Here is a 19,339-nt window from a genome sequence, read left to right on the forward strand (position 1 = left end):
TTCTCTCAGAGCTGGCTAATTTGTCATACCCCTTGCCACATGAAAAAAGACAGAGGTCCACCCTTGTGCCAGAGCCCAAATACACCTCATCAAGGAGGGGGCTGGGAAACCTGACACCATCAACGAAACTGGAAGCTGTGCTACTGCTTTCATCCGGAGCTCAAGAGTGGGAGAGACAGAGGGACCTCTCACAAGAACCCCCTGCGCTGAGAGCCTCCCTCCAGCCAGCCAGCATCTCACTGGCCTGCTCTCAGCTGCTCTCAGCCCCATGTGGCTGTCATCCAGCACCTGAAACCCATCCCACTGCTCTCTTTGTGAGTGGTCCACGTTGTCAACCTCACACACACACCCCCAGGTGCAGAGGTCCTAACAGCTCACCTGATTCCCTCCCCAAGGCTAGCCGTGCTGCCCAACACCTCCTGCTCACACAGGTCCCTGTGCCTTCACTGCTGCAGTTCTCTGCCCTGAGCTCCTCCATCTGTCTCAGGGTATCTACTTGGAGCATTTACTCCCAGGGCCCTAAAGAAACAAAGTACTCTTAAACATCTGAGGTGGTCCAGAGAAGAAAACATCTATGAAGCACCCAGCACGAGCCAGGTATTTTTGTGCATCAACCACCATTCAGAGAAGAAAACTCAGGCTCAGAGAGGTTAAGTAACCTGCAAAAAGTCACAGAGCCAGCAGGGCTGGGATGTGAACAGGTCTGATTTTAATGGAGCAAAAAGGGTACAGAAAGGACTGAACACTCTTGGTGACGGTGGTGTCCAACAGGCAGGGTTGTGCCCCAGAGGCCACAGGCACAGGAGTCAGCAAGGCTGGTGGCACCAGAACGTGGGCTTAAGCTGAAGGGTGTAGGGACCACAGCACCCTAGACCACAGACTACTGTCAGCAGTGGCTCCTAGGGCCTGTGCCACCCTGGCCACGAGGCAGAGCTCCCTCCCTTTGCCCACCATGAGGAGCTTCAAAGAGGCTGCACAGGAGAAGAGTGGGGGGCATTTTACAGAAAGGGAGAGGAGAGAGATTGGAAGGAGAATTGCTAAAAGGAAACACATGTGAAAATAAAAACTCGGGCACACTGGGAGGAGGAGGGCAGGCAGGCAGGAAGGAAACAATGATGTTTAAGGATTAGAAACGGAGTCAAGAAACCCCAATAAATACTATGCCTGTCCCTCTGCTACCTGGGGAAGGCCAGTAACCCGCCCTTTGCCCTCACTATCCCTCTTAGTCCAGCAGGAATGGAGCAGTGTGAGCTTAGATGAGACCCAGCAAGAGAGAGACAGGGAGAGATGCTCACACACGGTCGTGACAACAGTGGAACAAGGATCTGCGTCTGGCAAAGGAAGAATGTGGGGCTCAGAGAGGTTGCTCTACTTGCCCAAGGTCACACAGCTCATGTGCAGTAAAGCCCGAATAGGAGCCCAGGTCAGCCTAGTGTCCAACCTCATTCCCTTGAATCACATCACAGTGAGCGTTCCCTCACCTAATCCTCCCACCACTGCAAGGTGGCTCTGCTCCCTCCCTTGAAGAAACTGGACAAATTACACAAGTTCTCTAGAGGTTACCTAGTTTCAGTGTTTCATTAAATCCAAGAAGCCTTTGATTTTAAGATGCACTGTTATTCCAAGTACACCAAGAAAGAAACGGCACTGCCGATTAAATTAAAGCACACCAGTGAATGTACAACACATTCCAATTTGAGATGTTAAAACGTGAAAAAAAAAGTCTTAGAATCTATAAAATACAGCATGAGTGTAAGTGAGGAGTGAGGATTCAGTCCCAGTGCCTTGGACTGTGTGTGGGACTTGGAGGGTAGATGACAATTCGATGCACGCACATGCACACACACACGCACACCTGGCTGCTGCAAGATCCTTCTTTGCTAATAACCAAAGCAATCTTGCAGATAATCACACAAAAATGTGCTGGCCAGACCAGCCTGTCAACAAGAACCTCAGCTCACCAGGAGGCTTTCAATCCAAGGGTTACTTAGTATCAGCAGCAGAGGCTGTCCTGACCACCACCCACCTGCCAGCCGGCTGGGCCAGCTTTGCCTCCGGGAAGCCACAGACCTCTGAGCTGCCAAGTTAAATGAACAGGTAGGCTCATTCCTGGGAACACTGCCGAAGGCAGTCACGCAACATGGTCCCCGATCTCCTGGGACCCTGCAGGCAGCCAGAGTCGCGGTGCTTTAAGAAGGCAGACCCTGCAGGCTGGCAGTGGCAGACAGGCACACTGCTCTGAGCTGGATCTCCGGCTGGCACAGGTAGACAGGCCCTGGCTGCAGGCGAAGGGAGGGTGGGCAGAGGTGCAGCCCCTTCCCTTTGGCAGGGTAGGAAGGAAGGATCAGGGGCGGCCCCACACCAAGCCCCAGGGAGCCACCTGTCACCTCAGACTATGTTTGCATCTCATTCCCAGATTGCCACTCTGGGCGCCAGTCATTTTGCTCCAGCTCCACATTCTGCATCTGCAGAGGCTGAGTTGGTTTATTTAAAAAACACAGAAGCTGAGGAAGTGGGAGTTTTGCTCTTCCTGTAAAGGCCCTCAGGTAGTCGAGCTTCTCCTCTACCACTTTCCTGCTTCTGCTCAGACATCCTTCCTGCAAGAAATTTTGTTAAGTGCTAAGGTTATCAGTAGCAAGAATCAAACCACTAGAAGCTTGCAGGAACTAAAAATATCAGCTCACTCATATGCCAGGCAGAGTTTGAAGTGCTTTTCATACATTTACATGGTGCTCCACAGAACCACCTTCAGAGGGAGGGACAAGCATCCTCCTTGTTTTACCTCCGAGGAATGTGAGGCAGAGAGGGTAAATAGCCTAAGATTCCACAAGTAGCCACTGGCCAAGGCAGAATTTGAACACGGGCCACCTGACTCAGGAGCCCAGCCTCCTGGCCACCACACTATCCTGCCTCCCTGGCTGTCTAACCATCCAGCAGGCGGCAACTGAGCACATGTCAGAAGCCTCCCTGGGCTCAGCAGGTGGAAGGGGCTCATTTTATGCTCAGCCTTACCCCACAGAGGCTCAGAAAGCTAGGGTGGGCGGCTCCGGTTTAGCAGTGGTTTAGCACCGCCTTCAGCCCAGGGTGTGATCCTGGAGACCTGGGGTCGAGTCCCTGCGTGGAGCTTGCTTCTCCCTCTTCCCCATGTCTCTGCCTCTCTCTCTGTCTCTGTGTCCCTCATGAATAAATAAATAAAATTTTTAAAAAAGAAAGAAAGATAGATAGAAAGAAAGCTGAGGTGGCTTGCCTGACGTCCCAGAATGAGCAAGTGGCGGGGCCAGGGTCTAGACTCCAAAACGTTTTTTACTACTTGAAGAAAAGAGGCCTTGGATAGCTGAGCACGGGATGGAGGCACCTGGGTTTTGAGGCGGGTACTTCTCCCAGGAAAACCAGGGAGCAGGAAGGAGACACCTATTCCTATTGTCTCTCCTCTCTGAAGAGGGAGGCCGATGTCTGGTGAGAAGAGTGGACTCTGCCACCTGCCACCCCCTGCCGACCCCATACCCCGAGTTGGCTGCAGACCACACTGGCTACTGGAAGCACAGGATCCCCTTTCAACACTGTGAGGCTTGCTGTGATAGCAGATGACTCAAGAGAGCAGGAGCTCCCACCCACTCTCCCACACTCGAGTTCTGTGCAGGCCTTCCTCTTTCTGGTCCCTTAAGGAAGAAAGGCTCCCAAAAGCAGGGCCACAGCTATCAATAAGCCACAGAGCTTTGTTTTCATTTGAATCATGTTTACATTGCTGGAAAGAACCTACTTGTCTGGGAAGATAAAACAGTTTAAATCAATTGAGAATATGACGAATAGTCAGAAAATTTCCCATTTCTTGAAAGAAGTCAAGAAGCAGGATTGGAAACGTTGGCATTACTAGTACCAGCCTGCCAGATGGGGCCGAAGCCAGAGGTCACACAGACACACAGCTCTGGACCTCCAGGCAAACGCCCAAGGATGCACACATTTCTGGTTGTCCCCTTTCTCCCTGCAGACACACACACACACATTCTCTATCTCTCAGACCCGAAGCTGCTGCCCAGGTGGATGCGTGCCTCTGCTAAGCTTCTCAGGAGACCAGGGCACAGAAGTGGAAACAAAAAGAAGGCTTGAGCAGCCGTGGGGCTCAGGGAGGCTGGGAGTCCAAGAAGGAGATGATGATGGGGGGCCCAGCCAGAGTCTGGGTCCCGAATACTGGACCTGTTGCGCCCCTGCTGGTGCGGACAGGTGGGGACAGGGAGACGGCCCAGGCGGATTCTGCTGGGACTGATCTGCGTGCTGGAAATAACACCGGCAAGAGTGGTTTCCACACTCACGGGGACAGGCTTAATGCGACCTGACCCAGGCTGAGAGCAGGAAAGTCCACAGCAGCCATGACCACGCGCAGACACTTCTTCTCAAGAAATGCCTCTGCCCAAACTCTCAACAGCAAGGGTTTGCAGAGGACAGGGCAATGAAATGCGTTTTGTGTCTGTGGACTCCTAATCTCAACTGTGTGCTCTTCATCTCCTCCTGTTCTCCTGGGGTCAGGGCGCTCACTCGGCAGCACCGGACACCCCCAATCTCTCTGAGCATGACCCTGGACCCTGCCTGGCTCCCTCTCCGACCCCAGCAGCCTCCCTGCACTTCAGTGGACACAGCTCATCAGTCCGACCACAGGGCCTTTGCAGTGGCTGCTCCCTCTGCCTGAACCTCTTTTTTCAAGGCATCACCTTCTCAGCGAGGACTTCCCTGCCCACTCTGTTTAAGTCCACAACACCCACTGCCCTGCTTGCCCTCCTGCTGCTTGGAGCACCACACATCCTCCCTGCCTGCTGGCCATCAATCACGCGAGCTCCATGAAGGCAGGGGCCATTGCTACTGTTTGCTGCCACAGCCCGGAACGGAATCTAGCACCAATCAGATGCTCCAAGTATTTGAGGGTGGAACTGCCAGTTCTGGGCCATGTACTGGGTGGGGGCTGGGCAAACAGAAATGGGGAAAGGTCTACTTACTCCCCGGAATGCCATCTGAGGGAGGACCTTGCCATACCACATCTGGGAGGTGAGCACACAGCATCCAGTGAGACGCAAGGTGGGCCGCCAAATCAACGTGCTCATCTTGTCGTGCCCAGCTGACCGTGGGGCAGGACTACCTAATGCAGCTGGAAGACCAGGCAGGGGGAAGACCCAGGCAGTCCTCCTCCTTGGAAAGCCAGTGATTTGATACCATCAATGCCCTGTTCCTGAGTCAAGAGCTAACAGAGCAGACCCAGAGGAAAAAAGAGCACAACCCCAGGGATTCTACATGCCCGGCAAAGCCAAGGCACTGTGCCCCACTGCCAGCACCAGGCAGTAGGCAGATCAGAAAAAGTTGCCTCCTTTTCAAAATGCAACGAGCCCTGTGCCAGGAGACAGAGAACAGAGCCAGAGAGTGGGCACCCTGTGCCCAGGCTGTCCCTCCTCCATCCGAGGTCCTGAGAGGTCTGTCTTCAGGAATCACTCAACTGATATTTTATTGGGAGCCTTTTCCACTCTTTCCACCTCTACCTCCTCCTGACCCACAGCTCAAATATATAAACTGAAGTAGAACTGTGAGCAAGACCAGTTGTGAAACATCCCTTGGCATAAAAGGCCACCTCAAAAGAGGGGACAGCCAGCCCTTAGGAAAGGCAGTTTCTAGCCACCAGGAGGGGGAGGGGGAGAATGCAAGAAGGTGAGAGCCAGGAGGGCTCCATAGAAAGCCCTAGATGTGGAAACAGTTTGTCCCACCAGGAGGAAAGGGGGCTAGTAGTCCACGAAGGGGCTAGTGTGCTGAGGGAGAGAGGGAGGGGCACAGTGCTCTGAAGAGCAGGAAGGATGGGCAAGTATGGGGGCCAGTGGGATATCCACCAGAAAGTTCTTATGCTGCAGCCCAGAGCCTCCCCAAGGCAAGGTGTTCCCAGCCTCCTGATTTTGTTTTTTTTTTTCTTTCCTTACTTGATGACAGGGCCTTTTTACGGACAGGCTCTAGGTAGTCTCTCCCACTGGTCTTCCTTGGGGCAAAGGTCACACCTCCTGCCTGCTCACCTGGTCAGGCCAGTCAAGTCCCTCCCAAGGCACGGTCTTATCTCTCTGCTGGCTTTAGTCATGTGCCCCACCCCCTCCACCAAAGCCTGGGGTCCCCCAAATGACAAAGCTGTTCCCCAGCAGGCATTCCCCAAGCTGTGATGGCTGCTACAAGTCCAAGTTCTTCCCTGGCTTCCCTCCTTCCTCCAGGCCACATCCCTCCACTGAAGTCCCAGGGATCTCTCAGGGGGATTAATGTGCCTGGGGGTACAGGGGAGCTGGGCAGGGTACAATGTAACCCAGGTTTTTAGTCTCCTTACAGCCTGCAAACACTTTAGGGGCAGGGCAGTGCCCCTGTATACTAGCACCTGGGCATGTAAGCAGCATTTCAGGATTGCCAGCTCAGCAGGGTTTGGGCCAGACTATCTTAGTAAGCTCGTGCCTGGCAGGTGGCAAGACCCCAGTCAATGGCAGGGACCCAAGGACTCCACCGAGGCGGAGTTGGACAGTTACAGGGAGGGAGGCAGAGAGCCCTTAAAGCAAAGGTCTGATCTACACACAGTTGGTAACCTTCCCTCCTTTGAGATCCCCTTTTCTCTAGCCTGGCAGCCACATTTCACCAGGGGAAGGACCCAGGGATGTCCCACCCCTTTCCTTGGAACCCACAGGATTAGGGAGGACAGGGTTTGGTGGACCATCAGAAACCAGCCCAGAGGTTTGCCAAGGCAAAAAGGGTAGGCTGGGTCCAGGAACCCAGCCCCCGCACAGCCCTTTGACAAGGAGGTGGCCTGTCGATAAGGCAAGGAACGCCGGCTTGTCTCTCAGGGAGAGTGATCCGTGGGAAAGCAGAGGTGGGGAGTGGGATCGATGGCGAAAGAGGTCCCCTGGAGGGTGTGCACGGGTGAGAAGGCGCAGCGCGCCGGGCCACGTCCAGACCCGGTTCCCCTAGCACAGGCACGGTCGGTTCTCCGGGGCTGCTCCACCGAGACCTCAGGGACGCCAGGCGCCCGCGGAGAAGCGGCCGTGGCGACAGCAGCGACTCGCCGGACGGCCCGCAGGCTCTGCGCCGGAGGGCAAAGAGCTGGCAGTCCCACACACCTCCGGCCTGGGCCTGGGCGACGTCCCCAGAGCTCGAACGAGGCCGGCTGCCCTGCTCGCCCCGCAAAGCCCCTCAGGGAGGCGAGGGAACCCGGCAACAGGCTCGGCGCAGCCGCCAGCGCTACGGAAAACTTCGCCCGCGCACAGCCCCCTCCAGGGCCCGGCGGAGCCAGCGCAGGCAGCTGGGCGACGCGGGTGCCGGTGCCCGAGACGCAGGAGCGCCGGGAGGGGGGCGGGGGCGGCCCGAGGAAGGCGTCCTGGCGGCCCAGCCCCCGGCCCAGCCCACCCACCAGACCCCCCTAAAGACTTCAGGAAACCGCGCCGAGGAAGCGGCCCCCGTCTCCCGGAGCCCCGGGGCTAGCCCTGTGCACCCCCGCACCTGGGAGCCGGCGGAGGGCCCGGAGGGGGCAGCGGGGACGGGCGCTTCCCTGCCGGGGCCCAGAGGGCGAGGGCGAAGGCGAAGGCAACCCGACCTCCCAGGCCAGGGCCGAGAAGGCGGCCCCTGCCGGGGCGGGAGCTGGCGGCCGGGCTGCGGGTGAAGTTCCGCGCTCTGGCAACTTCCCTGGCGCCGGGGCCGCGGGCCCGGCCAGGTGCGCGTCGCCGGAGCCCGGGGAGCCCGAGGAGCCCGAGCCGCTCGGTGGCCGCTTACCTGGCCTCCGGGGGCGGGCGGGGTGCGCATCCCAGGTCCCGCGGCGAGCGGGCGCGCTGCGGAGGGGCGCGGCGGGCGGGCGGGGACGCGGCGGGCAGGCGGGCGCAGAGCCGATCCCCGCCGCGCCGCGGCCGCTCGCTCGCTCGCTCTCCGCAGCCGTGGAAGGCGCCGGCCCCGCCCCCACCCGCGCCCGTTGCCGGGAGACCCGCGTGGGCCGAAGGGCTCTTTGTATCAAAGCTGCCGTGACATCACGAGGCGCCCCGGCTCCGGGATCGAGGGGGCGGGGCCTCGCGCCGGGGGCGGGGCCTCGCAGGAAGCCGGGCCTGGGAACCCGAGCCTCGGGGGGCGGGGCCCAGGTAGCCCCGCCCCCAAGGTAGGGGCAGGTGGCGGCGGCGGCGCGGCCCAATGGCGGCGCGGCCGCGGGGCGGGCCCGCGCTACCCACCCGAGGGGCGCCCCGGGAGGTGGGGCTCGCCTGGGCCCGCCCGAGCCCGCGCCGCGGGGTGACGGTCGCCGCTGTTTGCGCGGCCCGGGCCCCGGATTCCAGAAGCCCGGTTCTGTGAGCTCGCGCGCCTGCCCGCTCCAGGCTCCTTTCGCGGTTGGCCGTCGCCCGCCTGCGAGATTCCCGCCAGCGCTTCGGCGCTCACGCTTGCGGGCCCGAAGGAAGACCTGCCAGACCCGCGGCCCCCGCGCCCACCCCCGTCACCACCGCCAGCAGCCTGAGCGTGGTGGCTCCCGAATCAATGCTCATCCCGGATCCCACCCACAACTTTCCCAATCGTTTCGTCCTAAGTCAAAAGTTGTATCTATAACCAGCGCAGGAATACAAAGAACCAAGTGGCAACAAGAACTAAAAGCATAAAAACGAAAGGACCCCTGTGTTGAATCCTAGTAAATGTAACGTAAGTAAAAAGTGTCCCCTCGCCTTCCCAGTAACGCTTCTCTATGCCCTGGATTAAAGAAGGCCAACGTGGAAAGCAACAAATCATGCGGATGTTCCCTTTTGATTCAATGTTGCATTGTGCACCTGGGGGTAGGGGCTGAGGGATTTATCTTCGAATTGTCTAAGGCCAACGTGAACGCCGCTTTGCCTTCCCTGAGTCCCCACTGACCAACAAGGTGGCACTTGAGCGTAGGCAGGGCCTCTGGGGAGCTGGGCGCTTTGGGCCAGTCCAGCACCAACACACACACAGACACACAAGCACACACACGGTTTTTCAACTTTTCTGCCACCTTTGCTCTGGCCCTTTGTGCTCAACGTCCTCCTCTCCCATATCTCTCCTGCAAATACATAGCCAGCTGCCTCTCTCTCTACCGGGGGCCTGTCTCTGAGGCAAAGCATCTCACTGAGGCTCTCAGATCTACAGGGTTCTCCCCAAAAAGGATGGCATTAGGTAGAGGAGGGCCTCCCGGCAAAGGCTTTGTGCCAGGGGAGGCTAGAGCAATGGGGGTGAGGTGGAAACTCCACCACCGCTGGGCCTCGCCCCCCTGCTTATGCCTTGCAGTTCAGAGAGCTATGTGTGTGTGTGGGGGGGGCACAGTCTATTTCTCACCCTTGTTTGTGTCCACTCCCACGGTCCCTAACACGCAGAAGCAATGTGGCGTATCATAAAGAACACTGGCTTCGGAATCACACAGACTTGGGTTTGAATCCTTGCTAACTCTGAGTCCTAGGACGAGTTATGTAAGCCTTCTGAGACTCAGTGTCCTCATCTGTAAAATGGGAATGGTACAATCTACCTCATGAATTGTGCACCCTGGCAGAGGGTACACTTAATTCCAGGCAGTTGTCAAAGGTGTGGTGCACGTGTCCTGGGCCTGCTCTGCCTTTATAGCTCCACCCTGAGATCTTGGCTTGGCCGCTTCCTGTGAGGTTTTAGGGTGTAGCTGAATCCAGGGGGTTCTATCTCGGTTTCCCCTCTCCCCCTCTGAGTCTCATGTTGCTCCTAAGGGCTATGGGGAACGTGAGAGGACCACTCACAACTGGCAACGGAAGCAGAAGCCTCAGGTGATCGCCACTTTTCTAAGTCCTAGCTTTGTTCTGGTAAAAGTCAGTGAAGAAAAGCAGGCCTTGTCAAGCACCCACACACACCCCGTCCTCGTGAGGGGTAACCTGATCACCATTTTCAAGAGCTCTGTGGAGGGAGTGGTGCTAGAGGTCCCTCTATTTTTCCCAAAGGTGTGGTGGAAAGGGCAGGATTTGCAAGTATTTGTTCGGAAAAGCGGTGTGACAGAGAGGAGGGTCACATGATGTGAGCACTGAACACTTCTGAGTCTGAAGCCTGCCTCATTCTACAGCTTACCACGGCAAAGCCATTCACTAATTTTGAGTGTCACCTCTGTGGAACGTTCTATGGAACGACAAGATCTTTCCTCTTCCATTTGTAAGGTTTGAGATAAATGATAAAATACGCATCTAGGTCAATGTCTTCTGTGCTGCAGGCACTCAATAAACAGTAGCTTTTCGTTATTGCCAGCAGCATGAGGGAGCCCCAGTCTGATGCAGTGATTCAGTATATGAGTTGCAGGGCCAGAGCCATGCGTCCTATCTTGGCATTACCACCTTGTAAAAGGTCAGTTGGATAAGTCTAGGCAAGTTTAATTTCCGGTGTCTCAGTTTCCTCATCTGCAAATTGGAGATAATAATAGTATGTATTTCAGGATTATTGTGAGGCTCCAAATAATCAGGACCCATGCTTATAAGACTCAAGAACAGGTCTGGCACATAACACGTGTTCAACGAACAGCAGCCACTTCCAATTATATGACAAGAGGCCGGGGAGAACTGAGGTGAGGATTAGAACCTGAAGCAGCTTGTGAAAAGATTCAGAACCCTGACAATTTTTTTAGTGGTAGGGGAGGAGCAGAGGGAGGGGGAGAGAGAATCCCAAGCAGCACGGAGCCCAATGTGGGGCTCAATCTCAAAATCTTGAGATCGTGACCTGAGTTGAAATCAAGAGTCAGATGCCCACTCAACTGAGCCATCCAGGCACCCCAAGAACCCTGACTTTTGGGAAAGGCCCTACATCTTCCACAGGGCTCAGGGAAGCAGTGACAATTTGGGGTCGGGGAGGAAGGCTGACTATCTTCTAAAATGGGATGTAGAACTGAGAGTTCCAGCCCAGGATTCAGTGTTTTTTGTTCAAATGGCGGCTGGGCTGGAGAGAATTAGTAGGGAAATATAGTCCTGCCTCTGAGCACAACCCCACCTATGGGACTGGAGACAAGAAGAAGGATCTTGCATTAGCTACCCTGGTTCCTTAGCATAGTTGTGTTTTAGATGTTAAAGAATCAAGCCATTTTAAGCTAGGAAGGCTCCCCGGATAAACATCTAATGTGCTCTTCCCCCATTTTATGGATGGGAAGATGGAGGCTCAGAGAAGGCTAGGATTTGTCCAAACCACACATGGAGGTACCATATGAGCGGTGTTCCTGGCTGCCTGTGCAAGGCCCTCCACTGCCTGCTCCTGCTCTGGCTAGGATGCTTTACTGAGGGCGATGACAGCAGGGGATGGGGGGCAATGGGCCGCTGATGCCCTCATAGCGCTCACCCGGTGCTGTGAGTCTCTTAAGGGGTCTGACTTGCTGTTTCAGAAGAACAGTCTCATTAAAAACAGAAACCCTCTTCCAGAGAATGTACTCAAGAATAATTTTCAGAGGACAAGTCACTCTGATTAATTCTTTTTATGTCATGAAACTTCTTCTGCCATTATTGATATGAGAGTACTCCCAGGATGTTGAATGCCAAAGCCAGACAGAAGCAGATAGAATGTTGACAAGCAGGAGTTACTAGCCTCCAGAAACTGATGGGGGTGGAAAACACGTGTTCATCTGGGTGAGCCAGGTGAGGGAAGAGAGTCTAGTAAATTCTCTCTGTATCACAGCTATCTAGCTACCTTTGTCTACTTTTGCTGTCACCAGGCAGGAGTTAGCCCAACATCAGATGGTGTACAGAGGCAACATTTTATACATATTTGGGGCCACAGAGAAGACCCACCAAATATATATGACATAATTACGATAGGAAAAGAGCTCCCTGAACGTTACCCAGTGTTGACATTAGCCAAGCAACTGATGCCAACCGACATTAGCCAAATGAACGAACATGGAAATAGTTACACAAATGATACCACAGCTGGAAAAAAAAGCATTTGAGCATTAGGTCCAGTGGTTCCTAAATTCACTTCCTTGGAACCTGCAGGTTTCTTTGGAGATCCTGTACAAGGAGGGGTGCTCCAGGTGAGCCAGAATGGCCCCACTTCCATCCACTTGACATATAGACTTCCACATAAGATCTCATGTAAACAAGGAGTCCCATGGTTTTAAAGTTCCAAATCACTAGTCTAATAAAATCACTCATTACCCAAATAGGGAAACAAGCCCAGAGGCGGAAGATGGCTTCTCTCCTCACCATGGCACAGTCATCGGCAGAGCCGGGATTAGGGCTGGCTCTCAGAACTCTGTCTAGTGATCAGATGGTCATCAGTCACCAACCACAACTGTCAACATCACACACACTGGACTTTACTTCTGCCCAAACAGCTGCACCAGCTACTGTTCTTGGTGTGGTAAAGCCCTCCATGTAGCCGGCTCAGACTCTGCCACAGACACCTGTCTTCCCTCGCCTCCTTTTCAGATGGCCGTTGATAGGATCAGAGAGCATCAGCCCCACCTTTAAGTCTCCAGGGAACAGATTCAACCTTTGATGTCAGAAGCAATGGCTTTGGAAAGAGAAGTGGGTACTAAGGAAGCAGGCAAAACCCTAGCATTGCAGAGGCCTCTCGACCCCAAAGGAAAGTGGTTCCTCATCTGCCATCTAGAAACAACAGGAGCAAGCCCTGAATCCCAAAGCCCCTTCACTCCAGCAGGGGCCTGGCCAGGGGCCACCGGGACCAGAAGATGTGGTTTAGACAGTGTGTCGCTAAGGTCCCTTCCCAATCTACAACCTGGGGCTAGCCCAGGAGCAGATCCTGGAGCCAGGCATGTGCCTTGGACATGGGAGCCCCTTTCCATTGGCAAACAGATGGATGTTGGTGACTGTCCTTTAGCCAGGACACCTGCAGACTTTGGCCCCAGGCCTGTTTTTCCGTATAACGTCTAGCTGGATGCTTTGCAGACGGGGTGGGACCGGGTCTTACTGACTTGCCCCAGCCCAGTGTGCAGAGAGGCCAAGCTCTATTTTTGTCAACCTGTGTACATGTGAACAATGGGTTTTCTTACTCATGCAAACCCAACAGGAGGGGAAAATGGTGAGAAAACCCGCGTTTCCTCTGACTCATTTGACCATCTAGGAGGAGGAGATGGCAGGGGAGGAGGAAGTCAGACCAGGTTGTCTTTGACTTGGATTGGGTGAGGGCAAGGAGGAAAAACTTCCCCTTGTTTCACCGTTGGTAACATCAGGTGGCTGCAAACTCAAGAGCGCAAATAACTCTCCTTTCCTAAAGATGCCTTCTCTACACTCCTTGCCTCCTCCTGGCCCAGGTACCTGTGGCTCTGGCTTTTACAAGTTGGTGGTAAAGCAGTAGTTCCCAAAACGCACACTCAACTCACTTGGAGAATGTACAAAAGGTCAAAGCCTAGGTCACAATCGAATCCAAATACCTAGGGTGGGAGCCAGGTGTAGGCAGTGTTTAAAGATCCCAGGTATTTCTGAGATAAGCAAGTTTAGAAACTCCTTTGTGAAAGGCGGGGCCGACCACGGTGGGAGCCAGGGCCGCCACAGGCGAAGGCATCACTTGTTCATCCATCCACCCATCCATCCATCCACCCATCCATCCATCCACAAATATTCAGTGACGATCTCTCTGTGCCAGACTCTGTTCCAGGTCTTGGAGATACAGCTATGAATAAGAAAGCCTCAGTTCTCCTGGAGCTCACATTTCCCTGGGGCAGTCAGACAACAAATAAATGAATCAACGATACATGTGGCCCGGGCTATGAAGAAAGCCAAAGCAGGGTAAGAGATCAGAGAGACCTTGGGGATTGGGGTTTGCTTTCATCCTGGGTTTAGGCACCAGGCTTTGTTTCAGGAAAACGTAGCTGCACCCCTGTTCACTGCCCCGGACTTCCTCCTGCTCTCTGGCTAAAAGAGCTTTCACTTGGCAATCCTTGAGGTCCTCCCTCCTGTTCCTCGAGGGGCCTTCTGCCCAGCTCTTTCCCTGAAGCAATGTCTTCAGGGCAGCACCTGGCATCCTCTGCACCCAGTGCTCCTGACTCCAACTTGTGCGAGCAACAACACCTGACTCAGGGCCCGCCCAAGGCAAGGGATCCACCAGGTATTGTTTATGAGCAGCCGACAAGATGGATATTAGGCTTGTGGGGTGTCTGAGAGGTCCATGGAACTGGAGGGAACACTAAACTAAGTTTTAGAAGACTTCCAGAAGACCTAGAGTTAAGGCCTGGCTCTGCCACTTTCTGGCAAAGGGGACGTCAATTCACCTTGCCAAGTCTCCGTTTCCTCTTCAGTCGAATGGGGAGAGTGTGACCAACTTTGTAAGACTGGGATCTGCATTAATAAAGGTCAAGGAGTGCCTGGGTGGCTCAGTCAGTTAGGCATCTGCCTTTGGCTCAGGTCATGATCTCAGGGTCCTGGGGTGGAGCCCCACAGAGTGTTCTGTGCTCAGTGGGGAGTCTGCTTCTCCTTCTCCCTCTGCCCCTTCCTCCCACTCATGTTGCCTCTTTCTCTCAAATAAATAAAATCTTTTTTTTAAAAAAAAAAGGTCAAACAACAACAAACAAACAAGAAAAGAAGTATCACAACACAAAAATTACTCATATAAATATTTGAGAAATTAAGATGTGATCATGGCTTCTCTAATATATAAATTTCATTAAAAAAATTGATGCCAAAACTTGGAGAAAAAAGAAAATGTCAAAGACTTCTGGAAAGTGTTCTGCAAATATGAGGACTTTTTAGAAATTCTCATCATCTAAGCCTCTATAGACACAAAATCACAGTGCAGTAAAGCTGGTAGAGATCCAGGAAACAGGCCTTGAGAGGCAACATGACTTGCCCATAGTCTCAAAGCTTGTTAATGGCAGAGGATCCACACTGACCTCAGAAAGGGGGGTGGCTGGGAAGAGACTGGGGATGATGTTTTAGTATCTTGCCTTGACAAACTCCTATTTATCCTTCAAAACCCTAATCAGGTGTGACCTGCCAAGTGACACCTTCTCTATCTCTTCCAGTGAGAATAAATTACTCCTTGGCTTCATGATCTCCATCTCTCAAACGCAACCGTGAGGGACACACTGCGTTGTTGGGATTGGCCTCCTATCAGACCCCCCACCACACTAATTCCTGAGAGCAGGGTCCACATCCCTAGTGTCTTTGGACTCCAGCTGCTAACAAATCTGGCACATAGGAGGCACTTGAGGTATGTTGGAGGCCCTAAGTGGGAGTAAGGATCACTCACACATAAACGGCAGAGAGCTGATGGCCTGATTAGTCACAAATTAGCAGGAATATTTTCTGATGTTCCTGAGATGGGCATTTAAAAGGAGAGAAACAAGGAAATAAGAAAGGCCATCATCAACATCCAGTTGCCCTCTTCCCAGAACGTATCCGATCTAAGCTCTGAGGAGACATCCCTCTCCCTCACGCAAGCCCTGAAAACAAAGAGAGATCATGACCAGAGCGGCTACCAATTATTGAAGGTCTATTGTATACCAGTCACTTCATTTCTTCTCATTTATCTTAGTCTGACTGTCTGTGGATAGATGTTACTGCATCCATATAACAGATGAGGAAACCCGAGGCTCAGGAGGGTTGAGTGACATGGCCAGAGTGGCAGAGCCAGGACTGGCACTCAGATCTGCTGGCCCATGTCCAGATCTCCCTGCCGCCTCTCTTACTGTGCAGCCAGCTTAATGACAGCAACTAGCTAGACTCGTCTGAAAGGCAGCAGAAATTAATTAATCAGGATGACGAAAGTCTGTGAGCAAGTAAGGGCCTCACACCTCCCTTCATCATTGTTGGGGAGGTGTACACTATCCAGCTGGACATTATTATATTTTATTTTTATTTTTAAAGATTTTATCCATCTATTCATGGGAGACACAGAGAGAGAGAGGCAGAGACACAGGCAGAGGGAGAAGCAGGCTCCACGCAGGGAGCCCAATGTGGGACTCGATCCTGGGACCCTGGGATCACGCCCTGAGCCAAAAGCAGACGCTCAACCCCTGAGCCACCCAGGCGTCCCAGGTGGACATTATTTTAATGAGTTGCAGCCCACACCAGGCCTCTGCCATTCACCAACATGCACCTCTGCGATACCCCCTGGGGAGTGGCCTGCCCATGAGGGTGGGATGCCTGCCTACCCCGCTGAGTGTATTAGGGTGGAGGGCTGGGCACCCTTCTGCTGCTGACTTGGCCACTGCTTCCTGCCCCAGTTCCCAACCCAGGGAAAGACACCCTGGCATTTCCCCAGGGTGCTGCCAGATGACAGAAGCAGGATGGATGGGCCAGGGCTTCTGGGGAGACAGAGTGATGAGGTATTTGTTGCTTCCAAAAAATGTGTTTTGTGGAGTCTCTACCCCACCCTGACAGCAAGAAAGTGCTCTGTGGTCAAATGGACCAGCGACATTCTTCACTCCTCCTCAGAGATGTCACAGAGCATGTTGGCACTAGAGAAACCTGCCCAGCTCTGTTGTAACCTTCAGGCTCTCTGGCTTTGGACAGACTCCTTGTCATTTTACACCTACCAACACCAGGGACTCCGCATTGCAAGGCATACACTTGGAAAAACAATGTGCCAGGCTCCCAGCGCACACTCGCACAGAATAACTAGATGTTACTATCTTCATTTTATTAATAGCAAACGCCTACATAGCACTTACTATGTGCCAGGCTCTGTTCCATGTGCTTCACATGATATTAACTCATTCAATCCTCACAGCAACCCTAGGAGGCAAGTACTATCCCCAGGTCATAGACAGGGAAACTGAGGCTCCAGGAAGTGACTCAAGGACATAAACCTAGTAAGTGAAAAGCCAGGATTCCAGCCCAGGCAGCTGGCTCCAGAGACCGCGCACCTAACCATGACGCTATGAAGAAAGGGAGGCACGGGTCTCTAGGCTAACTTCCTGAAGTAACCAGAGTGGGGCCGAAACCATTCACTCGCTAGTTTATTCATTTACTCAACCAGCACGTACCGAGCAGAAGCTGCAGGCCAGGCACCGTGCCGGCCACCTGGAGATAGAAGAACAAGGTGCAATCCCGCCTGGAGCTACTGGCCGCCTGTCCAGGCCTCTGTGACCCCAGAGCGCGGCTCTGCTCTCTGCCACGATGGGCGCCGAAGGCCGTGTGCTCAGCGGGCTGCCCTTCCAGCCTTTGGCATGTGTGCACACATGTGCATGCTGGTGTGTGAGCTCACCAGAGAGGCCCTACCCTTGAGATGCTGGGGTCCAGAGGCTGCCCAGGCATCCTGACAGCCTCCAGACAGTGGCTCAGGGTGTCGGGGGAGGGGGGGGACACGGTCCCACACCCAGCTCTTCTTACGTCCAGCCCAGGCTCCATCCTTGGCCCCACGGCCTCGCATTCCCTGCTGGATCACCCCACCTTCAGCTGCTCCCCAGCAGGGTGCGGCCCGTGAGGCCCTCTGGGCGCCCCCACCATGGTCACTGCCCCTCCTCACCGTCCCGTGGGCGCTCTGCCTCCCTCCTCCCAGACTGCCATCGGGCCCCCACACAAGGGACCCTCCAGCCAGGCGATACTTGATCTCAGGAAATCAGACCTGCTCCTGGGTGGAGAATAACCCTTAGACAAGGATGGCAGAGGATGAAGACGACTTCACCTCTTTCTTCAGGTCAGGAAGGCAAACACTGTAGGGCTTGTAATTCCACATTAAAAACAAACACAGTCCCCCACCCCTCCAACCCCCATCATCTCCTAAATTATCTTGGTGATGCAAGAATGAAAACCACCCAAAACCCACAAAAACACAAGCCGCCCCATAAATGACAGAAGCAGGGCTGTGGGTTCTCCACTATGAGAAGGGAGGGCGTGGGCAGCCCCGTCCTGGGGGTGGTTCCTGGAGGGCCTGGGGCCAGCAGCTCGCTTGGACCTGCCCAGGATGGGCCGCGCGGGCCCGGAATAAACAGGCAGCCGCAGCAGCAGACGGAACGACTGGAGCCGGGCTCGGGCACACACACCTCCCTTGTGGCTCCCCTTGCAGGGCTGGGCTCGGCAGAGGGAAACCAAAGACGCCTGGCCCCAGGACACTGAGCCAGTGTGTTCCTCTCACTCAGAGGAAAACCACAACCCTGCGAAAGCTTGTGGCCACAGCCCGGGGAAGGCGGAGGGGCTGTGTTCAGGTAGACACTGGAGAAGCCTGAGCCCAGAGGAGGCCAACGAAAGGGAGGGAGAGGCTGCTCCCAGGGTGCCCTAAAAAAGAACCTTTCTTCCAGGCCAGGCCCCCTGCCATCCCCACCAGACCACAAGGCTACATTCATGAGACTGAAGTGCACTGGTGCGTGGCCAACCCAGGTTCAAGCCCCAGCTTTGCTTCTCATGCTCCCTAGCTGGCATTCTCGCTACTTGCAGGTAGCCCTGTGAACACTGAATCCGTGAATGCTGAGCCACTGCTCCCAGCGGTCAAGTTCCCAAGAACCTCTGATTGTGACAATTCCATCCACCAAGCCATGCACAGGCTTGTTTTATGCAGTTTTCTTTAAAGTCGCGTTATTTTAAAATATGCCGTTGATTAACAATGAACTTGTGGAGGACAGGATTGTCCTGCATGCTGAACAAAGCTTATCTAACGCTGTGTTTTCTCCAAAAGGCACAGGGCCGCTTTCTTGCCTTTGGGAACAACGAACAGCATGTCATCACATGTGGGGGTCATTTTAAATAGTGTAATCACCAACCCAAAAAAACAAAAAACAAAACCTCTCCCCCAAATACAAAACAGGGCACTATAAAGACTGCTACAAGGAAGCTTGTTTACAATCTGAGCTGAAATGAGAAGGCAATGTCTTCTTCGACCTGAGCGTGGCCAACCCACATTTTCATCACTCTGAGTACGCATGCAAATGGTCACAAAGACACTGCTGTGTCCTTTGGGGGATGACAAATAAACTGTAGCAAGTGGGCAACTTTGCAAATACAGAATCGGGGGAAAATGAGGGTCAGCCATGTCTGCATTAGAGGCTTATCGAGTGGGTGATAAATGAAACAGCGCATGAGGAGGATCGGCACAGCAACAGCTCAGAACACATTTGCATCGTTACTACTCCTTATCACCTGAGGAACATACCAACCCTTGACACTTTTGCTGTTCCTTCTGCCTGGAATGTCTTTCTTGGCACTTTTTGCACCTAGTGAAGCCCAGAGCCCAGGCTTTGGGCTCACCTTGGGGCTGGTTGAACCACACTGCTGCCATGTGCCAGCTGGGAGCAGCTGTGTGACAGAAGGGACCAGAAGAGAGCTGCCTCCCAGCTCCTCCACCAGGTCTGTGCACTCCCCAGCTCCTCATCCTACCTGAACTCTCAGGCAGCCCTGAACCCAGTTTCCCAGCACAGCTTCTTGCACGCCCATCCTTCTGGCTTCCTCCAGGCTCGCCAGTCGTGACTCAG

General features: G+C 54.1%; 1 protein-coding gene across 2 annotated transcripts in view; it reads right to left on the minus strand.

The window, feature by feature from the left end:
• Nucleotides 1–19,339, minus strand: part of RAB11FIP4 (RAB11 family interacting protein 4) — a 116,237-nt gene that overhangs the window by 30,579 nt on the left and 66,319 nt on the right. The window contains exon 1 of one of the 2 annotated variants that reach the window (XM_055318612.1): nt 7,768–7,917. The exons of the other annotated variant lie outside the window; for it this stretch is intronic. Within the exon in view, the coding sequence (XP_055174587.1) occupies nt 7,768–7,797 (30 nt within the window). The 5' untranslated portion in view covers nt 7,798–7,917. Of the gene's footprint in view, nt 1–7,767; nt 7,918–19,339 lie in introns of those variants that run through there. 2 annotated transcript variants of the gene reach the window in all.

Source organism: Nyctereutes procyonoides, unplaced genomic scaffold (genome assembly GCF_905146905.1).
Source record: "Nyctereutes procyonoides isolate TBG_1078 unplaced genomic scaffold, NYPRO_anot_genome, whole genome shotgun sequence".
In the NCBI taxonomy this organism is placed as follows: Eukaryota; Metazoa; Chordata; class Mammalia; order Carnivora; family Canidae; genus Nyctereutes; species Nyctereutes procyonoides.